This window comes from Schistocerca cancellata, chromosome 6, assembly GCF_023864275.1.
Source record: "Schistocerca cancellata isolate TAMUIC-IGC-003103 chromosome 6, iqSchCanc2.1, whole genome shotgun sequence".
Taxonomy (NCBI): Eukaryota; Metazoa; Arthropoda; class Insecta; order Orthoptera; family Acrididae; genus Schistocerca; species Schistocerca cancellata.
The window spans coordinates 408,100,763-408,121,194 of record NC_064631.1 but is presented as its reverse complement, the minus strand read 5'-3'; the positions used below and the strand labels follow the sequence as shown (position 1 = coordinate 408,121,194).

Below are 20,432 nucleotides of genomic sequence, written 5' to 3'. Positions count from 1 at the left end.
TTCACAACACCACTGATCGTCTTACGTTTAGCCAATGTTTTAGTAAATGGTGCAAAGTTAAGGCCATTGTTGAATACAGACATTGTCGTTTCATCCAGTTCCTTCTCCTTAAAGCTGACAGTGTTCCCTCATTTGTATCAACATCTTGGCAAGCACATTTCAAGTGCCCATTGGAACTAGCATTGTTTCATTGTGTTTTTCTGGCTGCAGCCCTCACTAGTCTGAAAGTGTTCGCATTTATCTGTTTCCATATGCAGACTCACAAGCTAGAGGCAATATGGAGGTGATAATTAGCAGAGTTTGTAGATATGTGTTAATTTCTTTCCCTAACTAAGACCAATCTCACATGCCTGAAAATATGCTTTTTCTCGGTTGTGTAGGCAGGGTACCAATTTGAAGAAACAGTCACTTTGTGCTCTTATCCTAACAACATTGTAAGAAAAATCAGTACATTGTTGCAGAATCTCCTTGTTTATTCAGTTTTTATGGTGTATTTCCTGTAAAGATGCATTATATGAGGACTTCAGTAGAGGACACATGTTCAGCCACCTTTGCCTAAATGGTCTCTGCATTGCACCTGTGTGTTCCAAGACTTGATCACCCATGTGGTGGAAGTGAGTATAAAGGTCTATCCCGGGCAAACAGGACAGCATATTCTACGTACATTCCACACAGCTAGCTGTTTTCCATTCCCTACATTGCTAAGAAACTATGGCCATAGAGGAGCTCAGACATTCCTCCTCACTGTTCCCCCAGCTAAAGTTGATGTATTAAACATAGCTTCCCAAAATTCAGCAAAGAGGATGCAGTAAACATTATAGAATTCACATCAAGAACAGCTGCCAACATGAGTAACTTAGAAGCAGATACTGTCATTGTAGTAAAGAAGCTTAAGTCAGTTACTAAAGGCAAGTCTTCCAATCCATACGATATACCAATTAGATATTCTTTCAGAATATGCTGATGTAATTGCTCCATATTTAAAAATCGTACACAACCACTTGCTCAGTGAAAGATCCATACCAAAGTTGTACAAGTCATGTCAATAAATGAGAAAAGAAATAAAATCAATCTGTTGAATTGTGTACAAATATCACTGACATCAGTTTGCAGGAAGATTTTGGATCATATACTCAGATCGAACATTGACATGTAGTCAGCATGGATTTAGGAAACAAAGTTCTTGCAAATACACCATTGGCCCTATATTCACACAAAGTAATGAGTGCTATCAACATGCAATCTTAACTTTATATGAAGATAGTAACTGCTCTTGAAAGAACAGATACCATTGATGACCATGAAGCTTCTCTAGAATAAATGATGATTAATTGAAATCCTCAGCTACCGACAGGTGTTGTTGTTATACCTCGATGGGAACAGCTGAAAATGTGTGCCCCGACTGGGACTCGAACCTAGGACCTCCTGCTTACATGGCAGATGCTCTATCCATCTGAGCCACCGAGGACACAGATGAATAGCGCCTTGTACACTCTTGTACACTTCCGGTGAGACCCACATTGTCAACTATCCATAATCTACATACGTAATGTACCTGATAGATATTTGCCCATCCAGCTGAAGGTTTCAGTTAAGTATCATTTATTCTAGAGAATCTGCACGGTCATCAGTGGTATCTGTTCTTTCGAGAGCAGTTACTATCTTCGTATTTAGTTAAAAGCTTCCCGGCCATTGACCTTTGTCTGTGCAAATGCGCACAGGTTGCCCGAACTCTTACAGGAATCATCACCTTAGTGTGCGTGAGTAATGAGTGGATGGGCAAATGTCTATTAGGTACATTACATATGTAGATTGTGGACAGTTGGGAATGTGGGTCTCACGGGAAGCGTGCAAGGTATAAGTCCCTGCAGTCGCGCTAATCGTCTGTGTCCTCAGTGGCTCAGAGGCTCAGATGGATAGTGTGTCTGCCATGTAAGCAGGAGATCCCAGGTTCGAATCCCAATCGGGGCACACATTTTCAGCTGTCCCCATCAAGGTATAACAACACCTGTCGGCAGCTGAGGGTTTCAATTAATTATCATTCAATCTTAAGGTGACTCCATATTTCTAAATTTCCGGAAGGTCTTTGATATCTAGCAAGTGGCTTCTAATCAAATTACATGCGTAAGGAGTATTATATCAGTTATGTCACTATATTCATAATTATGTGTCAAAAAGGACACAGTTTGTAATATTCGAAGATAAGTCATTGAGTGGAACAGTGGTGTGTGGTGTTCCCAAGGAAATGTTATAGGCTCCCTGCTGTTTCTAATCTATATAAACAATCTCAGTGGTAATGTGATCAATCCTTTTAGATTGTTTGCAGGTTATGTCCAATAAAGTCATCAGAAGATCATTCTGAATTGCAAAATGATTTAGACAGGACAACCATATGGTATGGAAAGTGGCAATTAGCACTGAACAATAAAAAGTGTGATTTCCTCCACATGAGTACTAAAAATAAGCCATTAAATTTGGGTTACGTGATAAATAATACAAATTTAAAGGTTGTTGATTCAACTCACCACCTAGGGATTACTGTTAAAAATTACTTGATTGAAGCAGTCACATGGAAAATTTAGTTTGGAAGGCGAGCTAAATGCTGTATTTCATTGGCAGAACACTTGGAGGATGCTACAAATTTATTAGAGAGGACTATGCTTGTCCTTCTTTCACTAAAGTATTGCTGCACAGTATGAAATACTTACCAGATAGATTGACAGAGGACGTTAAAAAAGTTCTAAGGAGGACAGCTTGTTTTCTGTTATAAAGAAACAGGGGAGAGAATGACACTGATATGACAAGCAGTTTGGGTGGCGATCATGAAAAGAAAGGTGTTTTTCATTGTGGTAAGATCTTTTACAGAATTTCAATCACCATCTTTCTCCTCTGGGTACGATAATATTTTATTGACTCCCTTCTACATATGGAGAAATGACTATCATAATAAAATAGGAGAAATGACAGCTTGCATGGAAAGATTTAAGTGTTCATTTTTCCCACGCACTATTAGAGAATGAAACAGTCAAGAAATAGTCTGAAAGAAGTTCCGTGAACCTTCTGCCAAGCATTTGGATGTGAATTTCAGTGTAGTGATGAAAAAAAGGATTCGTTTTAAAGATAGCAAAGTCCCCTGACTCATTTAGTGCCTGTTGATGACTCAGTGTGTCTACTATTCTGTGGGTTGTTACCTTTATTCCAAGGTTGTTTATGCTCATATGATTTAAGTTTTCACCAAATATATTGCTGAAACTGGGTTCGAGATCATCTGGCACTCAGTTTTAATCTGTCATGAAGTTTATTTCAGTGCACACTCCACTGCAGAGTGAAAAGTGATTTTGGTTAACAAATGATGGTTGATCTGGTACACAAGCTGGCCAGTCTGTGTGTGTAGTTTTAGATCATTGCCTTATCTATCTAGGCAAATGCTAACTCCAACTAAGAAACACAAATATTTCAGATTCACAGGACAAAATCTATGCTTTTGCCAACAAATGGCGTACATCACCTTCCTTTAAGCAGTGATGTGAAGATAGTAATAGTGACCCCTATACAAAATAATGAAATGGCAAGTCCAATGGAAGCAAGTACCCATCATCTGGAGCCCTCATAAATAGAAAGAAAATAGAAAGAGAGAGCAATGAGTATTACAGTCTGTCTGGAATCTTACTATGCATACAATACACTACACAGGAGATCTAGTACAACATTGAAGTATGATGCACTTATCTTTATAATCCTCTCTGATATTTCATCATGGCCAAGTGATCACCAGTCACATAACTGATTTGATATCTTTTTTTTCTTGTAGTTGACCAACTATAAGAACATGTACAAGCTGGTGGATCAAGATGCTAAAGCATATCTGACCTGGTCCACCATCTTGTAAATGTTCTGCTAATTGGTTAAATTTTTACTTGACTTACCAGCTATTGATAGGAAATGATAATTAGATATTTTCGTGAAGAACAGATGGTCTGGCCTTTACCTGTCTGCAAAAGGCACACTTCCCAGTACAGCCAATAGAAACACAACAACATACGTAACAGCACTCACAGCTTCCAAAACTAAAAGTTCCTTCTTCAGGGAGGAGAAAGGAGTTACATTTTTTGGACAGTGGGCTATGTTATTCAGAACCCAGCTGACAGAGACCTACCTTGTAGGAGGAGGAGGAAGGGAGACTTAACCATGTGTGTAATGGATAACCACTGTAACAATGGCTGTCTCAGAGGTATTTGATGACATCAGTAATTTACTATTTTATAATAGTGAATGTATTGTTTTATTTGCATTTTCTGTTCTCTGCAAATTTTATGCCTGTGCAACACTGTACTTTAACTATTTAATTTATGATGTGTAATGCTTGTGTAAATGTCAAGTAAAAAATCTGAATTTACAGTTTTGTTTGTATTAAGTTGGAATAAAAGCATTTAATTACTGTTAGACCAGAACTGGACTAAATAATGTGACATTAGACATATCCAAAAAGACCAGACACTGAAATTTAATGTTCTTTCTGCAGCTTCCAGCAGATTTACAGCAGAAAGTCCTTTCATATATATACATGTGTGGAAGAAGAAGAGCCCCTGACAGTAATTCAGCTCCTATTAAAATGGAAATGAAGACCATCAAAGTGCCTATACCCTCTTCCCCACCAACTTCTATGGTTTATTCTGTCAACAAGAATGCTAGTGGTGAGTCTTCATACAAATTAAATGCTATTAGGGTGATAAAACATTACTGACAGAGAATAAGAGAGCAGTCACATTGATTTTTGAGTGTCCTTATGTTTTTATAAGCATGCATTTGTAACACTTTAGTTCATTAGTTTATTAAATAAAAAGTTTTTGGAGTGAAAAACTTGTAATGCCTGAATTGCAGATTTTGCTATTTCAATTACAGTTGACATCTAGTTTCAGTTGCTTTTTGCAGCCATCTTCAAATCGTCCAAAATGCAAAAAAGTGGTAAATATCCATTGGAAAGAGTCATTAGCAGTAGTCGTGCAGTGACATGCGTTTGTCAGTAACAAGACAATGACGATATGTAATTCAAAAATTGTAATAGAAATATTTTCAGTCTAGGCATTAAACATTTTTTCTTTAAGAAATTTTTATTTAGTAAACCACATCAAGACTGCTGTCTCCTCCCAGACAGTATTAAGCCACACTAATAGTTCATTGGCATAACTATAACTTGAATCCTGTTAGAGTTTTAATATCTTGAGGTAATAGTAATTTAAATGTGATTGATATCCTGCTAATGATTCTGCTGTTGAAAGGACACAAAAAGAAGAGATATATTGTGCGAAAAGATGTGTAGCTTTGGAGTTTTGGCAGCTGCGGTACAACAACTGAAGAATTCTGAGAGGACTGCCAGCATGAAGCTCACATATATCACCGAGCGAGGTGGCGCAGTGGTTAGACACTGGACTCGCATTCGGGAGGACGACGGTTCAATCCCGCGTCCGGCCATCCTGATTTAGGTTTTCCGTGATTTCCCTAAATCACTCCAGGCAAATGCCGGTATGGTTCCTCTGAAAAGGGCACGGCCGACTTCCTTCCCCATCCTTCCCTAATCCGATGAGACCGATGACCACGCTGTCTGGTCTCCCTCCCCGCAACAACCAACCTCACATATATCAGTATTTATTTCATTAATTGCTTTTTGTAGCACAGATAATAACTTCTTGATGAACTGGTAATCTTTTCTAGCACCACAGTCAAAAGGTATAAAGCTATATTCTCAGTAAGAACACACATTTCTTCTGAGAAGTTTCAGCACTCAGAATTACTAGCCAAATTGGGCACAGAGAATTCATATTTATTTTCTGGAACAGCTAAACTTATTTACGCATAGCAGGATTGAAAATGTGATATCTAACCAGTATAAACTATTACTTTCAGTTATCAAAAACCACAGTTTCATTTTCCAGAACAAGAAAAAAAGAGTGAGTAGTGGATATCAGAACATACCTACATTAGGCGCATAATCATGTAGATGGCAGTGGGAGGGGCGGGGGGGAGTTAGGGGCAGAGGGGCAAGTAAAGGAAGTGATCACCTAGTGTACTAATTTGTGGTTTTCATAGTCTTGCATATTTTAAACAGTATTTTTATTCTACCTTAATCAACAATGAGTGCTGAACTTCAATACTTAAAAGCTTGACATACAAACATTGTGTTAATATTTTTTATTATTATGTTAAAGAGAGCAGTACCTGTTTTATTATATTGAAATTACCATTTTTTGTGACAGTCCTAGAAGCTGAAGCAGAGCTCATTTTATTTGTTCCAAGAAAGAGAAGGCAGAAAATCTCATTGTCACAAATCCCTCCTATTGCATTGCACTTAATACAGAAACAAAATTGGGCTGTGTTTATGAGCAGTAACTCAGTATAAAATATTTGAAAACAGTATTTTGTATTTGGGAAATCTGTGTTTCAAAAAGACAGTTACACTGGACATTACTGACATTCAGGAGATGCAATTCCTGGTACAGAAAATAGGAACTTAATATACTTGAGAAAAAAACATAACTACTAAACAACAGGTGGATTCTTTGAGAGAGAAAAGAGGGAAAAAATGGAGGAGGTATAAAATGGGGGAGGTATAAAATGGGGGAGGTATAAAATGGGGGAGGTATAAAATGGGGGAGGTATAAAATGGGGGAGGTATAAAATGGGGGAGGTATAAAATGGGGTGGCATATCAAATTCCTAATAAGGAGATGTGCATCAGATATAAGGATGAAGCTTAACAATGAGAAAAGAAAATTTTTCAGGTGTATTGGGATATCAAGACAGTAATCAGTAAGCAATTTGCCAGCTACAGTTCAAAGATGATACAGTAGAGGGATAAAATAAGGAATAAGTACTGATCTAGACAAAAGAAAACTGCTGCTGGAAAGAAATACACAAATAATTATTTTGTGGACGGATGTTGTTGTTGTTGTTGTTGTTGTTGTTGTTGTGGTGGTCTTCAGTCCTGAGACTGGTTTGATGCAGCTCTCCATGGTACTCTATCGTGTGCAAGCGTCTTCATCTCCCAGTACCTACTGCAACCTACATGCTTCTGAATCTGCTTAGTGTATTCATCTCTTGGTCTCCCTCTGCGATTTTTTACCCTCCAATACTAAATTGGTAATCCCTTGATGATGCCTCAGAACATGTCGTACCAACCTACCCCTTCTTCTAGTCAAGTTGTGCCACAAATTCCTCTTCTCCCCAACTCTATTCAATGCCTCTTCATTAGTTATGTGATCTACCCATATAATCTTCAGCATTCTTCTGTAGCACCACATTTTGAAAGCTTCTATTCTCTTCTTGTTCAAACTATTTATCATCCATGTTTCACTTCCATACATGGCTACACTCCATACAAATACTTTCAGAAACGACTTCCGGACACTTAAATCTATACTCGATGTTAACAAATTTCTCTTCTTCAGAAACACTTTCCTTGCCATTGCCAGTCTACATTTTATATCCTCGCTACTTCGACCATCATCAGTTATTTTGCTCCCCAAATAGCAAAACTTCTTTACTACTTTTAAGTGTCGCATTTCCTAATCTAATACCCTCACCATCACCCAACTTAATTCGACTACATTCCATTATCCTCATTTTGCTTTTGTTGATGTTCATCTTATATCCTCCTTTCAAGACACTGTATATGGTATATATGAATAAAAATCCACGAGCTGCCATTTGTCTTTTAGGTTTTTATTTGTGGTATGTGTTTCAGAGTGAAACCCCATCATCCTGGTTTCCAAAATTTATTTGAGCCTTTTCATCATGAGAATGTAATGTATTCTGGAATAGTACGTCACCTGAGGTACAATAATTTGGATATTAGAGGAGTTGCTCAACTGAGAAAGCTACTCATCAAGTTTTGCAACTACTGTAATAAAATAGTGCTGTTTGGTATTGTCTGCATTCTATCTAAGGCATTTGACTGTGTAAATCACAGTATTCTCCTGGATAAATTGAAGTTTTATGGGACTGATGGTATAGCCAACAATGGATAATGCCATATCAACCAAAAGAATGTTGAAAGTTGTATGTAGTAATTCAATCAATGTAGTCCAGGGAGATTGTTGTTTGTGACTAGGGAGAAATCACACAATGGGATTCCTCCAGGCTCAATCTCAAATCCACTGTTGTTCCTCATATACCGGGTGATCAAAAAGTCAATATAAATTTGAAAACTTAATAAACCATGGAATAATGTAGATAGAGAGATAAAAATTGACACACATACTTGGAATGACATGGGGTTTTATTAGAATAAAAAAAAAAGTTCACAAAATTTGCGGCAGATGGCGTTGTTTGATGATGATCGTGTGCTCAGCGGTCACTTTCGTCATGCTTGGCCTCCCAGGTCCCCAGACCTCAGTCCGTGTGATTATTGGCTTTGGGGTTTCCTGAAGTCGCAAGTGTATCATGATCGACTGACATCTCTAGGGATGCTGAAAGACAACATCCGACGCCAATGCCTCACTGTAACTCCGGACACGCTTTACAGTGCTGTTGATAACATAATTCCTCGACTACAGCTATTGTTGAGGAATGATAGTGGCCATATTGAGCATTTCCTGTAAAGAACATCATCTTTGCTTTGTCTTACTTCGTAATGCTAATTATTGCTGTTCTGATCAGATGAAGCGCCATCTGTTGGACATTTTTTGAAGTTTTGTATTATATTTTTTTTTGTTCTAATAATACCCCATGTCGTCCCAAGCTTAAGCTTGTGTGTCAATTTGTACCTCTCTATCTACATTATTCCATGATTTATTCAGTTTTCAAATTTATACTGACTTTTTGATCACCCGGTATATAAAGGATCTTTTGTCTTTATACAACATGCAGGATTAGTTATTTTTGCAGATGACAGGTAGTATTATCAGCCCAAGCATGCATACAGAAAGAAAACTGCTAAACAAAGTTCTTAAACGTACCATTGACTGGTTTTCTGCAAATGGTATCACCCTCAATTTGAAAAAGATGCAACAAATTCAGTTCTGCACATCTAGGTGTACAACTGTAACATATAAGTGTAATGCATTGTGATGAAATAATAAATACAGTGGAAACTTCAACACTGGAAAAAGCACATTTTGGAACTCCTAGAACAACTTAGTTCAACCACATTTGCACTTGGAATCTCTGCAAATCTTGGGGAGAGGCAGATAAGTAAGTTGACATATTTATCATCTTTTCATTCGATAATATCATATGCAATAATGATGTGAGGTAACTCTTCTTTAAGAAAGTAAGTCCTCATTGCTCAAGAAGTTGCTGTAAGAATATTATGTGGTGGTAACTCACGATCCTCTTGTGGACACTTGTTTCACAGTATACTTATTCCCTCAAGAAGTTTGTTGTAAATAATCCATTGCACTACAAAAGGAATAGAGAGGAACACAATTACAATACCAGAAGGAAAAATGATCATATACACTATGTGATCAAAAGTATCCAGACACCCCCGAAAACATACATTTTTCATATTACATGCATTGTGCTGCCAGCTGCTGCTAGGTACTCCATATCAGTGACCTCAGTAGTCATAGATATCATGAGAAAGCAGAATGTGGCGCTCCATGGAACTCACAGACTTTGAATGTGGTCAGGTGATTGGATGTCACTTGGGTCATACATCTATGCGCGAGAGTTCCACTCTCCTAAACATCCCTAGATCCACAGTTTCCGATGTGATAGTGAAGTGGAAACATGAAGGGACACGTACAGCACAAAAGCGTGCCGACCTACCTCGTCTGTTGACTGACAGAGACTGCTGACAGTTCAAGAGGGGCATAACGTGTAATAGGCAGACATCTATCCAGACCATCACACAGGAATTCCAAACTGCATCCGGATCCACTGCAAGTACTATGATAGTTAGGCAGGAGGTGAGAAAACTTGGATTTCATGGTCGAGCGGATGCTCGTAAGCCACACATAATGAAGCTAAATGCAAAGTGACGACTCACTTGGTGTAAAGAGCGTAAACATTGCATGATTGAATAGTGGAAAAATGTTGTGTGGAGTGACGAATCATGATACACAATGTGGTGATCCGAGGGCAGGGTGTGGGTATGGCGAATGCCCAGTGAACGTAGCCTGCCAGCAAGTGTAGTGCCACCAGTAAAATTCAGAGGTGCTGGTGTTATAGTGTGGTCGTGTTTTTCATGCAGGGGGGGCTTGCACCCCTTGTTGTTTAGCGTGGCACTATACCAGCACAGGCCTACATTGATGCTTTAAGCACCTTGCTTCCCACTGTGGAAGAGCAATTAGAGGATGGCGATTGCATCTTCCAACACGATTCAGCACCTGTTCATAATGCATGGCCTGTGACAGAGTGGTTGCATGACAAAATCATCTCTGTAATGGATTGGCCTGAACAGAGTCCTGACCTGTATCCTATAGCACACCTTCATGATGTTCTGGAATGCCAACTTCATGCTAGGCCTCACTTAACGACATCAGTACCTCTCCTCAGTGCAGCACTCCATGAAGAAAGGGCTGCTAATCGCCAAGAAACTTTCCAGACCTGATTGAATGTATGCCTGCGAGAGTGGAAGCTGTCGTCAACATTAAACGTGGGCCAACACCATATCGAATCCAGCATTATCGATGGTGGGCACCATGAACTTGTAAGTCATTTTCAGCCAGGTGTCAGGATTTCTTTAATCACAGAAAATACAGACATAAAATACACCAGAAGTTTCAACAGTTTAAAGAAAGTTTGGCTTAAAGTATCCAATACATTATAAGCTCCTATTTCGTTTCAGTTCCCTCAGAAATTCTCCTCCCCTCTCTCTGGCTGTCCCCTCCCTCACCTGCCTCTGCCCGTCCCGTCCTCTCCCTCACCTGCCTCTGCCCGTCCCGTCCTCTCCCTCACCTTCCTCTGCCCGTCCCGTCCCTTCTCTCTGGCTGTCCCCTCCCGCTGGCTGTCCCCTCCCTCACCTGCCTCTGCCCATCCCGTCCCCTCCCTCCCCATCACCTTCCCTCTCCCTCCCCGTCGCCTTCCCTCTCCCTGCCCGTCGCCTTCCCTCTCCCTGCCCGTCGCCTTCCCTCTCCCTGCCCGTCGCCTTCCCTCTCCCTGCCCGTCGCCTTCCCTCTCCCTGCCCGTCGCCTTCCCTCTCCCTGCCCGTCGCCTTCCCTCTCCCTGCCCGTCGCCTTCCCTCTCCCTGCCCGTCGCCTTCCCTCTCCCTGCCCGTCGCCTTCCCTCTCCCTGCCCGTCGCCTTCCCTCTCCCTGCCCGTCGCCTTCCCTCTCCCTGCCCGTCGCCTTCCCTCTCCCTGCCCGTCGCCTTCCCTCTCCCTGCCCGTCGCCTTCCCTCTCCCTGCCCGTCGCCTTCCCTCTCCCTGCCCGTCGCCTTCCCTCTCCCTGCCCGTCGCCTTCCCTCTCCCTGCCCGTCGCCTTCCCTCTCCCTGCCCGTCGCCTTCCCTCTCCCTGCCCGTCGCCTTCCCTCTCCCTGCCCGTCGCCTTCCCTCTCCCTGCCCGTCGCCTTCCCTCTCCCTGCCCGTCGCCTTCCCTCTCCCTGCCCGTCGCCTTCCCTCTCCCTGCCCGTCGCCTTCCCTCTCCCTGCCCGTCGCCTTCCCTCTCCCTGCCCGTCGCCTTCCCTCTCCCTGCCCGTCGCCTTCCCTCTCCCTGCCCGTCGCCTTCCCTCTCCCTGCCCGTCGCCTTCCCTCTCCCTGCCCGTCGCCTTCCCTCTCCCTGCCCGTCGCCTTCCCTCTCCCTGCCCTTCCCCTGCCCGTGCCCTTCCAACTCTCCCTGCCCCCGCCCGTGCCCTTCCAACTCTCCCTGCCCCCGCCCGTGCCCTTCCAACTCTCCCTGCCCCCGCCCGTGCCCTTCCAACTCTCCCTGCCCCCGCCCGTGCCCTTCCAACTCTCCCTGCCCCCGCCCGTGCCCTTCCAACTCTCCCTGCCCCCGCCCGTGCCCTTCCAACTCTCCCTGCCCCCGCCCGTGCCCTTCCAACTCTCCCTGCCCCCGCCCGTGCCCTTCCAACTCTCCCTGCCCCCGCCCGTGCCCTTCCAACTCTCCCTGCCCCCGCCCGTGCCCTTCCAACTCTCCCTGCCCCCGCCCGTGCCCTTCCAACTCTCCCTGCCCCCGCCCGTGCCCTTCCAACTCTCCCTGCCCCCGCCCGTGCCCTTCCAACTCTCCCTGCCCCCGCCCGTGCCCTTCCAACTCTCCCTGCCCCCGCCCGTGCCCTTCCAACTCTCCCTGCCCCCGCCCGTCCCCTTCCCTCTCCCCCTCCTGTTTGTCTTCTCTCTTAACCCCCGCTACTCTCGCCCTCTGCCCCCCCCGCTACTCTCGCCCTCTGCCCCCCCCGCTACTCTCGCCCTCTGCCCCCCCCGCTACTCTCGCCCTCTGCCCCCCCCCCGCTACTCTCGCCCTCTGCCCCCCCCCGCTACTCTCGCCCTCTGCCCCCCCCCGCTACTCTCGCCCTCTGCCCCCCCCCCGCTACTCTCGCCCTCTGCCCCCCCCCGCTACTCTCGCCCTCTGCCCCCCCCCGCTTCTTTCGCCCTCTGCCCCCCCCCCGCTACTCTCGCCCTCTGCCCCCACCGCTACTATCGCCCTCTGCCCCCCCCCGCTACTCTCGCCCTCTGCCCCCCCCTAGTCTCTGCCCCCTGCCCCCCTAGTCTCGCCCCCTGCCCCCCTAGTCTCGTCTCTCGCCACCCCTCCTCCCCTCCTGTCGCCCCCGCCTCCTCTCCTGTCTCCCCCGCCTCCTCCCCTGTCGACCCCCCTCTCTCACCCCCCCCCATACTCTCTCAGCCCCCCCCTACCACTCTCTCAGCCCTTCCCACACTCTCAGCCCAACACTGGGGTCCCTACATTTTTGTCTGCCTTCACGACACAATTATCTCATTTGGACCTTGCGGTCGGTACTGTTCCGCTGGCTCGGCGCTTCGAATGGTTCGCCCTTGATGATACACACTCGAGTGACCACTTTCCCTGTGTCCTTAGACTGCAGCCTCAACTGCCATATATGCGTCCGAGACGCTGGAAGTTTGCCCAGGCCGACTGGACACTTTTTTCGTCTCTAGCGACATTCGATGACCGTCACTTTCCCAGCGTTGACGATGAGGTCACACACGTTACCGACGTTATTCTTACAGCTGCGGAACGTTCAATACCATGCACCTCCGAATTGCCCCGGCACCCCCCAGTTCCTTGGTGGAACGAGGCATGCCGTGACGCAATACGTGAGCGGCGACGTGCTCTTCGCATTATTGTCACCATCCTACTTTGGCCACCTGTATCCGCTATAAGCAGTTCCGTGCGCGATGGCGTCGCGTCATTCGCGATAGCAAGAAGGCAAGCTGGAAATTCTTTATTAGCTCATTTAACACCTTCACTCCCTCCTCGGAAGTTTGGAGTCTGCTTCGACGGTTCTCAGGCGCGCCTAGTTTCTCCCCGGTCTCTGGGCTCACTGTCGCGCATGATACATTCGTGGACCCCGCAGCAATTTCTAACTCGTTGGGTCAGCACTTTGCTGAGATTTCGCGCTCTTCCAATTACCCGCCAGCGTTTCTCCCGAAGAAACGTGCAGCGGAAGTGCGACCTCTAGCTTTCTCCTCTGAAAATCGCGAAAGCTATAATACTGTTTTCTCCATGCGGGAACTCCAACATGCACTCTCTTCTTCTCGCTCCTCCGCCCCAGGACCGGATGGTATCCACGTCCAAATGTTGCTGCATTTATCAACCCATAGTCTGCATTACCTCCTTCGCCTTTATAATCGAATTTGGACCGACAGTACTTTCCCCAGACGATGGCAGGAAGCTATCGTCGTTCCCGTTCCGAAACCTGGAAAGGACAAACATCCCCCTCTAGCTATTGCCCCATTTCTCTCACGAGTAGTGTCTGTAAGGTTTTGGAGCGTATGGTGAATTACCGTCTAGTGTGGTGGCTGGAGTCCCGCAGTCTTTTAACACCTGCCCAATGCGGATTCCGAAAGCATCGTTCTGCCGTTGACCATCTTGTTGCTCTCTCCACTTACATCATGAATAATTTTCTCCGGAAACGCCAAACAGTAGCAATATTTTTTGATCTGGAGAGAGCATACGATACCTGTTGGAGGACAGGTATCCTCCGCACACTGATCTCTTGGGGCTTTCGAGGTCGGCTGCCCCTTTTTCTTCGCGAATTTATGGCAGAGCGCACATTTAGGGTGCGGGTGAACACTACTCTCTCCCGTACTTTCTCCCAAGAAAACGGGGTACCCCAGGGCTCCGTGCTGAGTGTTGTACTGTTTGCCATTGCCATCAATCCAATTATGGATTGTCTCCTTCCCGATGTCTCGGGCTCCCTCTTTGTGGGCGATTTTGCGATCTACTACAGCTCTCAAGGATGTCTTGATCGCCCCCACTCTTGGAGCATCGAAACCGGCTTCCGTTTTTCTCCCAGTAAGACCGTTTGTGTTAATTTTTGGCGACGTAAGGAGTTTCTTCCACCCTCCTTACATCTAGGACCTCTCAACCTTACGTTTTCGGACGTCGCTAAATTCTTGGGTCTTATGTTTGACAGAAAACTATGCTGGTCCTCCCACATTTCGTATCTTTCGGCTCGCTGTCTGCGATCCCTCAACACCCTCCGTGTCCTGAATGGTACCTCCTGGGAAGCGGACCGAGTGGTCCTTCTCCCCCTCTATCGCGCCTTAGTGCACTCGAAACTGGACTATGGATGCATAGTCTACTCCTCTGCTCGGCCGTCTATTCTTCGGCGTCTCGACTCTATCCACCACCGTGGATTACGTTTAGTGTCTGGAGCTTTTTACACCAGCCCTGTGGAAAGCCTTTATGCTGAGACTGCTGAACCTCCGCTGTCAAATCGGCGAGCAGTCCTTTTGAGCCGTTATGCCAGCCATCTGTCTTCCATGCCTGCTAATCCAGCCCATGACATATTTTTCGACGCCTCCTTTGATGTAGGGTATGCAGGCCGCCCCTCCTCCTACTACCACCGGGAGTCCGCTTCCGTCGACTGCTCCATTCTCTTTCCTTCCGCTTTCCTACAACCTTCTTGACAACTTGGGGTACAGCACCGCCTTGGCTCCGTCCCCGGATCTGCCTGCTCTGTGACCTTTGTCGATTTCCCAAGGATGGTACCCCTTCACTTGTTTATCGTCGGGCATTTGCTGCTCTATGTGCACAAATGACTGAAGCCACATTTATTTACACCAATGGCTCGAAAACATCGTTAGGTGTAGGGAGTGCCTATGTTGTTGGCGACACCCCAAATCACTTTCGGCTTCCCGACCAGTGTTCGGTCTATACTACGGAGCTTTACGCTGTTCTCCGGGCTGTCCACTACATCCGCCGCCATCAGCGGATACAGTACGTTATCTGCTCCGATTCTCTCAGCTCTCTCCTCAGTCTCCAAGCTCTTTACCCTGTACACCCTCTGGTCCACCGGATTCAGGACTGTCTGCACTTGCTCCACCTGGGGGGCGTCTCGGTGGCGTTCCTCTGGCTCCCGGGACACGTTGGTATCTGCGGAAATGAGGCGGCCGATATTGCAGCCAAGGCTGCAGTCTCTCTTCTTCGGCCAGTTATTCCATCGATTCCCGTCGCCGATCTACGGCGCGTTTTATGTCGTCGTGTTGTTCATTTATGGCACGCGCACTGGTCGACACTTCCCCAAAATAAATTGCGGGACGTGAAAACTCTTCCTTGTACTTGGACCTCTTCCTCCCGAACGCATCGTCGGGAGGAGGTAATTTTAACTAGACTCCGGATAGGGCACTGTCTTTTTAGCCATAGACATCTTTTAAACGGCGATCCTCCCCCACTCTGTCCCCACTGCTCTCAGTTGTGGACGGTAAGACACCTTTTAATTGTGTGCCCCTATTTTACTCCATAATCGCCCGTCTACAGCTGTCGCCTGATATATCGTCAATTTTAGCAGATGACACGCAATCGGCCGATCGCGTTCTAGAGTTCATTCGTGCCAGTGAAATGTCGTCAGTTATTTAAAGTTTTTTTTGGGACAACCAACCCCTTTCTGTAGTGAATTTTTAAGCCTTCCTTCTGCTTTTAGTTTCTCCAATTTTATGACTTTCGTTCCCATTGCTGCTAGTTTCCGTTCTCGTTTTTTTACTGTTTCCTAAGTCATAGACCGGGCGCTAATGACCCTAGCAGTTTTGCGCCCTAAAACCATAACAAAAACAAAAAAAAACAAAACACTCTCAGCCCCCCCTACCACTCTCTCACCCTCCCCACACTCTCTCGCCCTCCCCACTCTCTCGCCCTCCCCACTCTCTCGCCCTCCCCACTCTCTCAGCCCTCCCCACACTCTCAGCCCCCCCTACCACTCTTTCGCCCTCACCACACTCTCAGCCCCCCCTACCACTCTCTCGCCCTCACCACACTCTCAGCCCCCCCTACCACTCTCTCGCCCTTCCCACACTCTCAGCCCCCCTACCACTCTCAGCCCCCCCCTACCACTCTCTCGCCCTCCCCACACTCTCAGCCCCCCCCCCTACCACTCTCTCGCCCTCCCCACACTCTCAGTCCCCCCTACCACTCTCTCGCCCTCCCCACACTCTAAGCCCCCCCCTACCACACTCTCGCCCTCCCCACACTCTCAGCCCCCCCCCTACCACTCTCTCGCCCTCCCCACACTCTCGGGGGAAATTATTGCTAAGTACGATGGTCCAGTTGGGCCAGGTAATCTACCATGCACTCGGGTCCTTTAACTCATGCTGTTCATTATTTCTAACAACTTGGGTACTGGATATCCTCAAGGTGGACAGTTTATTTGTCACCATCTGTTTTTCAGTTTGATGTTGGTAATTCAACTAATAAATGACATGCTTTCATATATGGCTCTGCCTTTGATGATGTAGTTTGTGTTTGTTAGCAGTACTTGTGTGAAAACAAATCTTTGGTTGATCTTGTTTAAACTGAGGACTGCAGTTAACCTACTTGTTTATTTCAGACTGTAAATGGATATTTTATTATTAGTTAATTAATTTTAGATTTGTGTGTGTGTGTAATGACTACTATGTCTGCCGACAGAGAGTGATGACAGCACCGATGAAGGGACAGAAACAGCACAGCCACCAGTGGACAGCGTTTCTGCAGCAATAATGGCAAAGGTTCTGGAAGAACGGCAGCGGGAGCGTCAACAGATAAGACATTGTGAAAGTTGTCAGTGCCCTTCACAAAGTGGACGGATTGTGGAAAATTATATGAAAGGCAGTGATGCTACTATTCAGGTTGATTTTCCATGCTTGTGGTGTGGGCAGTGTGCGGACTTGGGAAAAACTGTCATTGATGCCACCAACAGGGCTAGCCAGGGCCTTGTAAGGTATGTTGATGTAATTGCTACAAGAACTGGTGAAACTGTTAGTCGTAGTAGCCAAGTGAGGCAGAATGAAATTGACAGTAGCTACACTTCTAATAATAGCTCAGGAACTAATCCTACTAGGTTGGGTGTCAAAATTGATAGTTCCAGACTGAGTACATCAACACGCAAGACTGTTACTAGTGATGTTACTTGTGTTCCACTTAGTGGAAGTTACAAGAAAAGTAAATCAACTGAAAGCTTTTACCCTCAAATCCCAAAAGCTGTGATTACTGTTGGCAGTTCAGTTCCTGCAGTGAATGGTTTCACAAGTGAGAAAAAAGAAGAAAGTCGTAAATCATATAGTGAATTGGATGAAATGTTGAGCAATGGTTTTGGTAATAAACAGACATCTTCTGTCAACAACAGAATAAACAACAGTTCTCCTGAACTAAAATCAGTAGATTTTTCGAATATAGATGCTATTGAAAATTCGAAACAGAATTGTTATCATAATTATGTAAAACACAGTGTAAATAATATTAAAGGTGTTCAGAATTGTACTATAGATCTTGAAGTAGTTAGTGATGGCAAGAGTGATACATCTGCTACAGTTAGGACTAAAAGTAATGGAGATCTTGTAAATAGAGTGCAAGTTTGTCAGGTAAGAAACACCTCTGAGAATTCTGGAACAAAAGTGAATAGCTGGGATGGTAAAAGTTATATAAGTAATGATGAATGTATGAGCAGTTGTTCAGAGGGAACAAGAGATTTAAATGAATGTGAGAAATTAATACCATATTCCACCTCTGAAAAGTGTGTTAGCCAAGTGCCATTCCCTGGAATGGTGAAGCCTACAGAAACCAGCATAAGTAAGCTCACTTTTCTAAATTCTTCTAAGCCTAAAGACAGACATTTAGATAATTCTGTGCTTCCAGGACCTCGTTTGTGTTCAATGCGTATGCAGCTAGGTTCAAGTAATATCTTATTAGATAATGCTACAGCATATGAACCTGTATTGTACACAGGCAGATCATCTCACCAGGAAACCAGTAAATTGTGGAATAGCAATTGCAGCAGGCCTGGAACAGCAGTGCTTGTGCATTCACCAAGATCTCACTCAGTATCAAGCACAGAAGAGATAGTACATAGAAATGAGGGAACCACCAATAAATCATCTCAGTGGTTACAAGAAAATCCACCAGAAACAGAGATATAGTATATATTACAATGAAGTAAATAATATTAAATGTAAAACATTTTAAGAATGTTTGAATTATATATGTCAAGTTCCTTGTATTTTTGAAACTTGAATTGTGTGTTTGTTAATATGAGATATACAGTTTTATTCATTCAGTGTCAGTTGATGAAATCCTGTATTGCCGCTGATTTGTAATTAAAACTTTAGCTCTCGTACTGTATTTATTCATAATGGAGCAAGACAGGGCAGTGTACAAAGCCAGTTGGTTGCTGGTGTATCTTATAGTTGCCAAATACAAATTTTAGAATTGTACTACATGTCTTTTTGTCACTTGAAAATTTTAGTTGTTTCTTTTTGCATTTCTGTATCTTCAAATGTATCACATATCACCTTAGAACTACTTAAGGCCAGCATTGTGTTGTAACACCCAGCCCAAAGTGAAGTGAACTCTGATAATGTAGTTGTAACATTGTTATAACTTTGTGTTTGTAGATTTTAAGCTGGAGTTCCTTTCAGGGGCGGGTGGGGGGAGCAATTAGTGGAATGGAAATTGTAATTGGTTCCTCCAGTTGTGCTACATTCTGGAATGGGGCAGTACTGAAAAAACGGTACCTTTTTTTGGTAAGTGGTGATCATTGAACAGGATAGAGTTGTATGTAGAGCAGGAAAACAGATATTAAGACTTTGCCACATGAAGAAAGCATTTTTATATCCACCCTGAATTTTGATATTTTCTGCATACATGTCTATAAACATTTTAGTAGGCATAATATATTTGGATGTGTAATTCCTTAAATACCAGCTCATTCCTTTCCCCAATTCACCCTTCTCTTTCTCCTAAATCTCATTTTGTATATGGTTACTGGGCGTAATAGAGGAACAGTGACTTTGATTATTGCATTAGTGTTTTGTATTTGAAAATATTTCTATTTTAATTCTATTATAATGTGTTGCATGCATCACAGTGTAAGATATAAATAACCATTTTTGGCATCTGGCTACATAATAACCATAATGTCATCTATACTGTGTGCTGTTGACTACATATAGCATTATAATTTAAAGTCTGGTGTTACTAACAGAGAGTCTTCTATTCATTGGGAGTAACTGATATGGTTGTATTCCTTGTTTTCTGCAGTTGAGAGGTGATTCAGTTGTGATTAAGGCCAGACACAGTTATACATTATAAATTTCAATTTGTTTTCAAAACCATATCAAGTAATTATTGTAAACTACATTTCAATATCTAATTTATCTCATTTCTGTATGCACATTAACGTGCTTCACACTTCTGGACTACATGTAATGGAATGTTAGTCTTTAAGTCTTTAAAAGAAGTTATAATCTGGACTTGTGAAGTAAACCATGTTTTATGTCATTGGTATTGTTAATAACCTCTCATAAAATGTGTCCAACGCTGTACACTCTTCACTGATCAATTTTTTTCCAGTTCACTGTTAAGGTAATTGCACTGTTAACCTAAAAATCTACATCCATACTGCAACATGGATGGATGAAAAAACTTAAGTCATGAAGTGGCAGCAGGAGAATACACATTGAAATTTGCTAGCTTTTATAGCCAGTGGCTCCTTCTTCTGGCAGAAGGAATGAAGTTGAAGGAAGAGAGATGAAGAAAAAGGGCTGTTGAGGTTTAGGAAATAGGGAGAGTTTGAAAAAGTTGCCCAGAACCAAAGTCAGGGAAGATTTACCAGATGGGATGAGAAGGAAAGACTAATTGTTGGGACTGCACCAGATGATATTTGAAAACCTGAGAGCTTAGAGGTGGAAGATAGAGTTAATAAGAGTAGAAAGCTAAGTGCATTGTATGTGGCGCAGGTAGGCGTGGGTAAAAGTAAACAAATCAGAAAATGAAAAGTATAGAAAACTAAAAGGGTGTGAAGAAAGGAATGGTTACATAGAGAAATGTTGAGATGATGAAATTATGGT

At 44.1% G+C, this 20,432-nt stretch overlaps 1 protein-coding gene across 1 annotated transcript in view; it reads left to right on the top strand.

The window, feature by feature from the left end:
- LOC126191143 (uncharacterized) overlaps nucleotides 1–19,863 on the top strand; it is a 96,603-nt gene extending 76,740 nt beyond the window's left edge. The window contains exons 6-7 of the mRNA XM_049931898.1: nucleotides 4,523–4,694; nucleotides 17,017–19,863. Of these exons, the coding sequence (XP_049787855.1) occupies nucleotides 4,523–4,694; nucleotides 17,017–18,503 (1,659 nt within the window). The 3' untranslated portion in view covers nucleotides 18,504–19,863. The remainder of the gene's footprint in view (nucleotides 1–4,522; nucleotides 4,695–17,016) is intronic.
- Nucleotides 19,864–20,432: the final 569 nt, after the last annotated feature.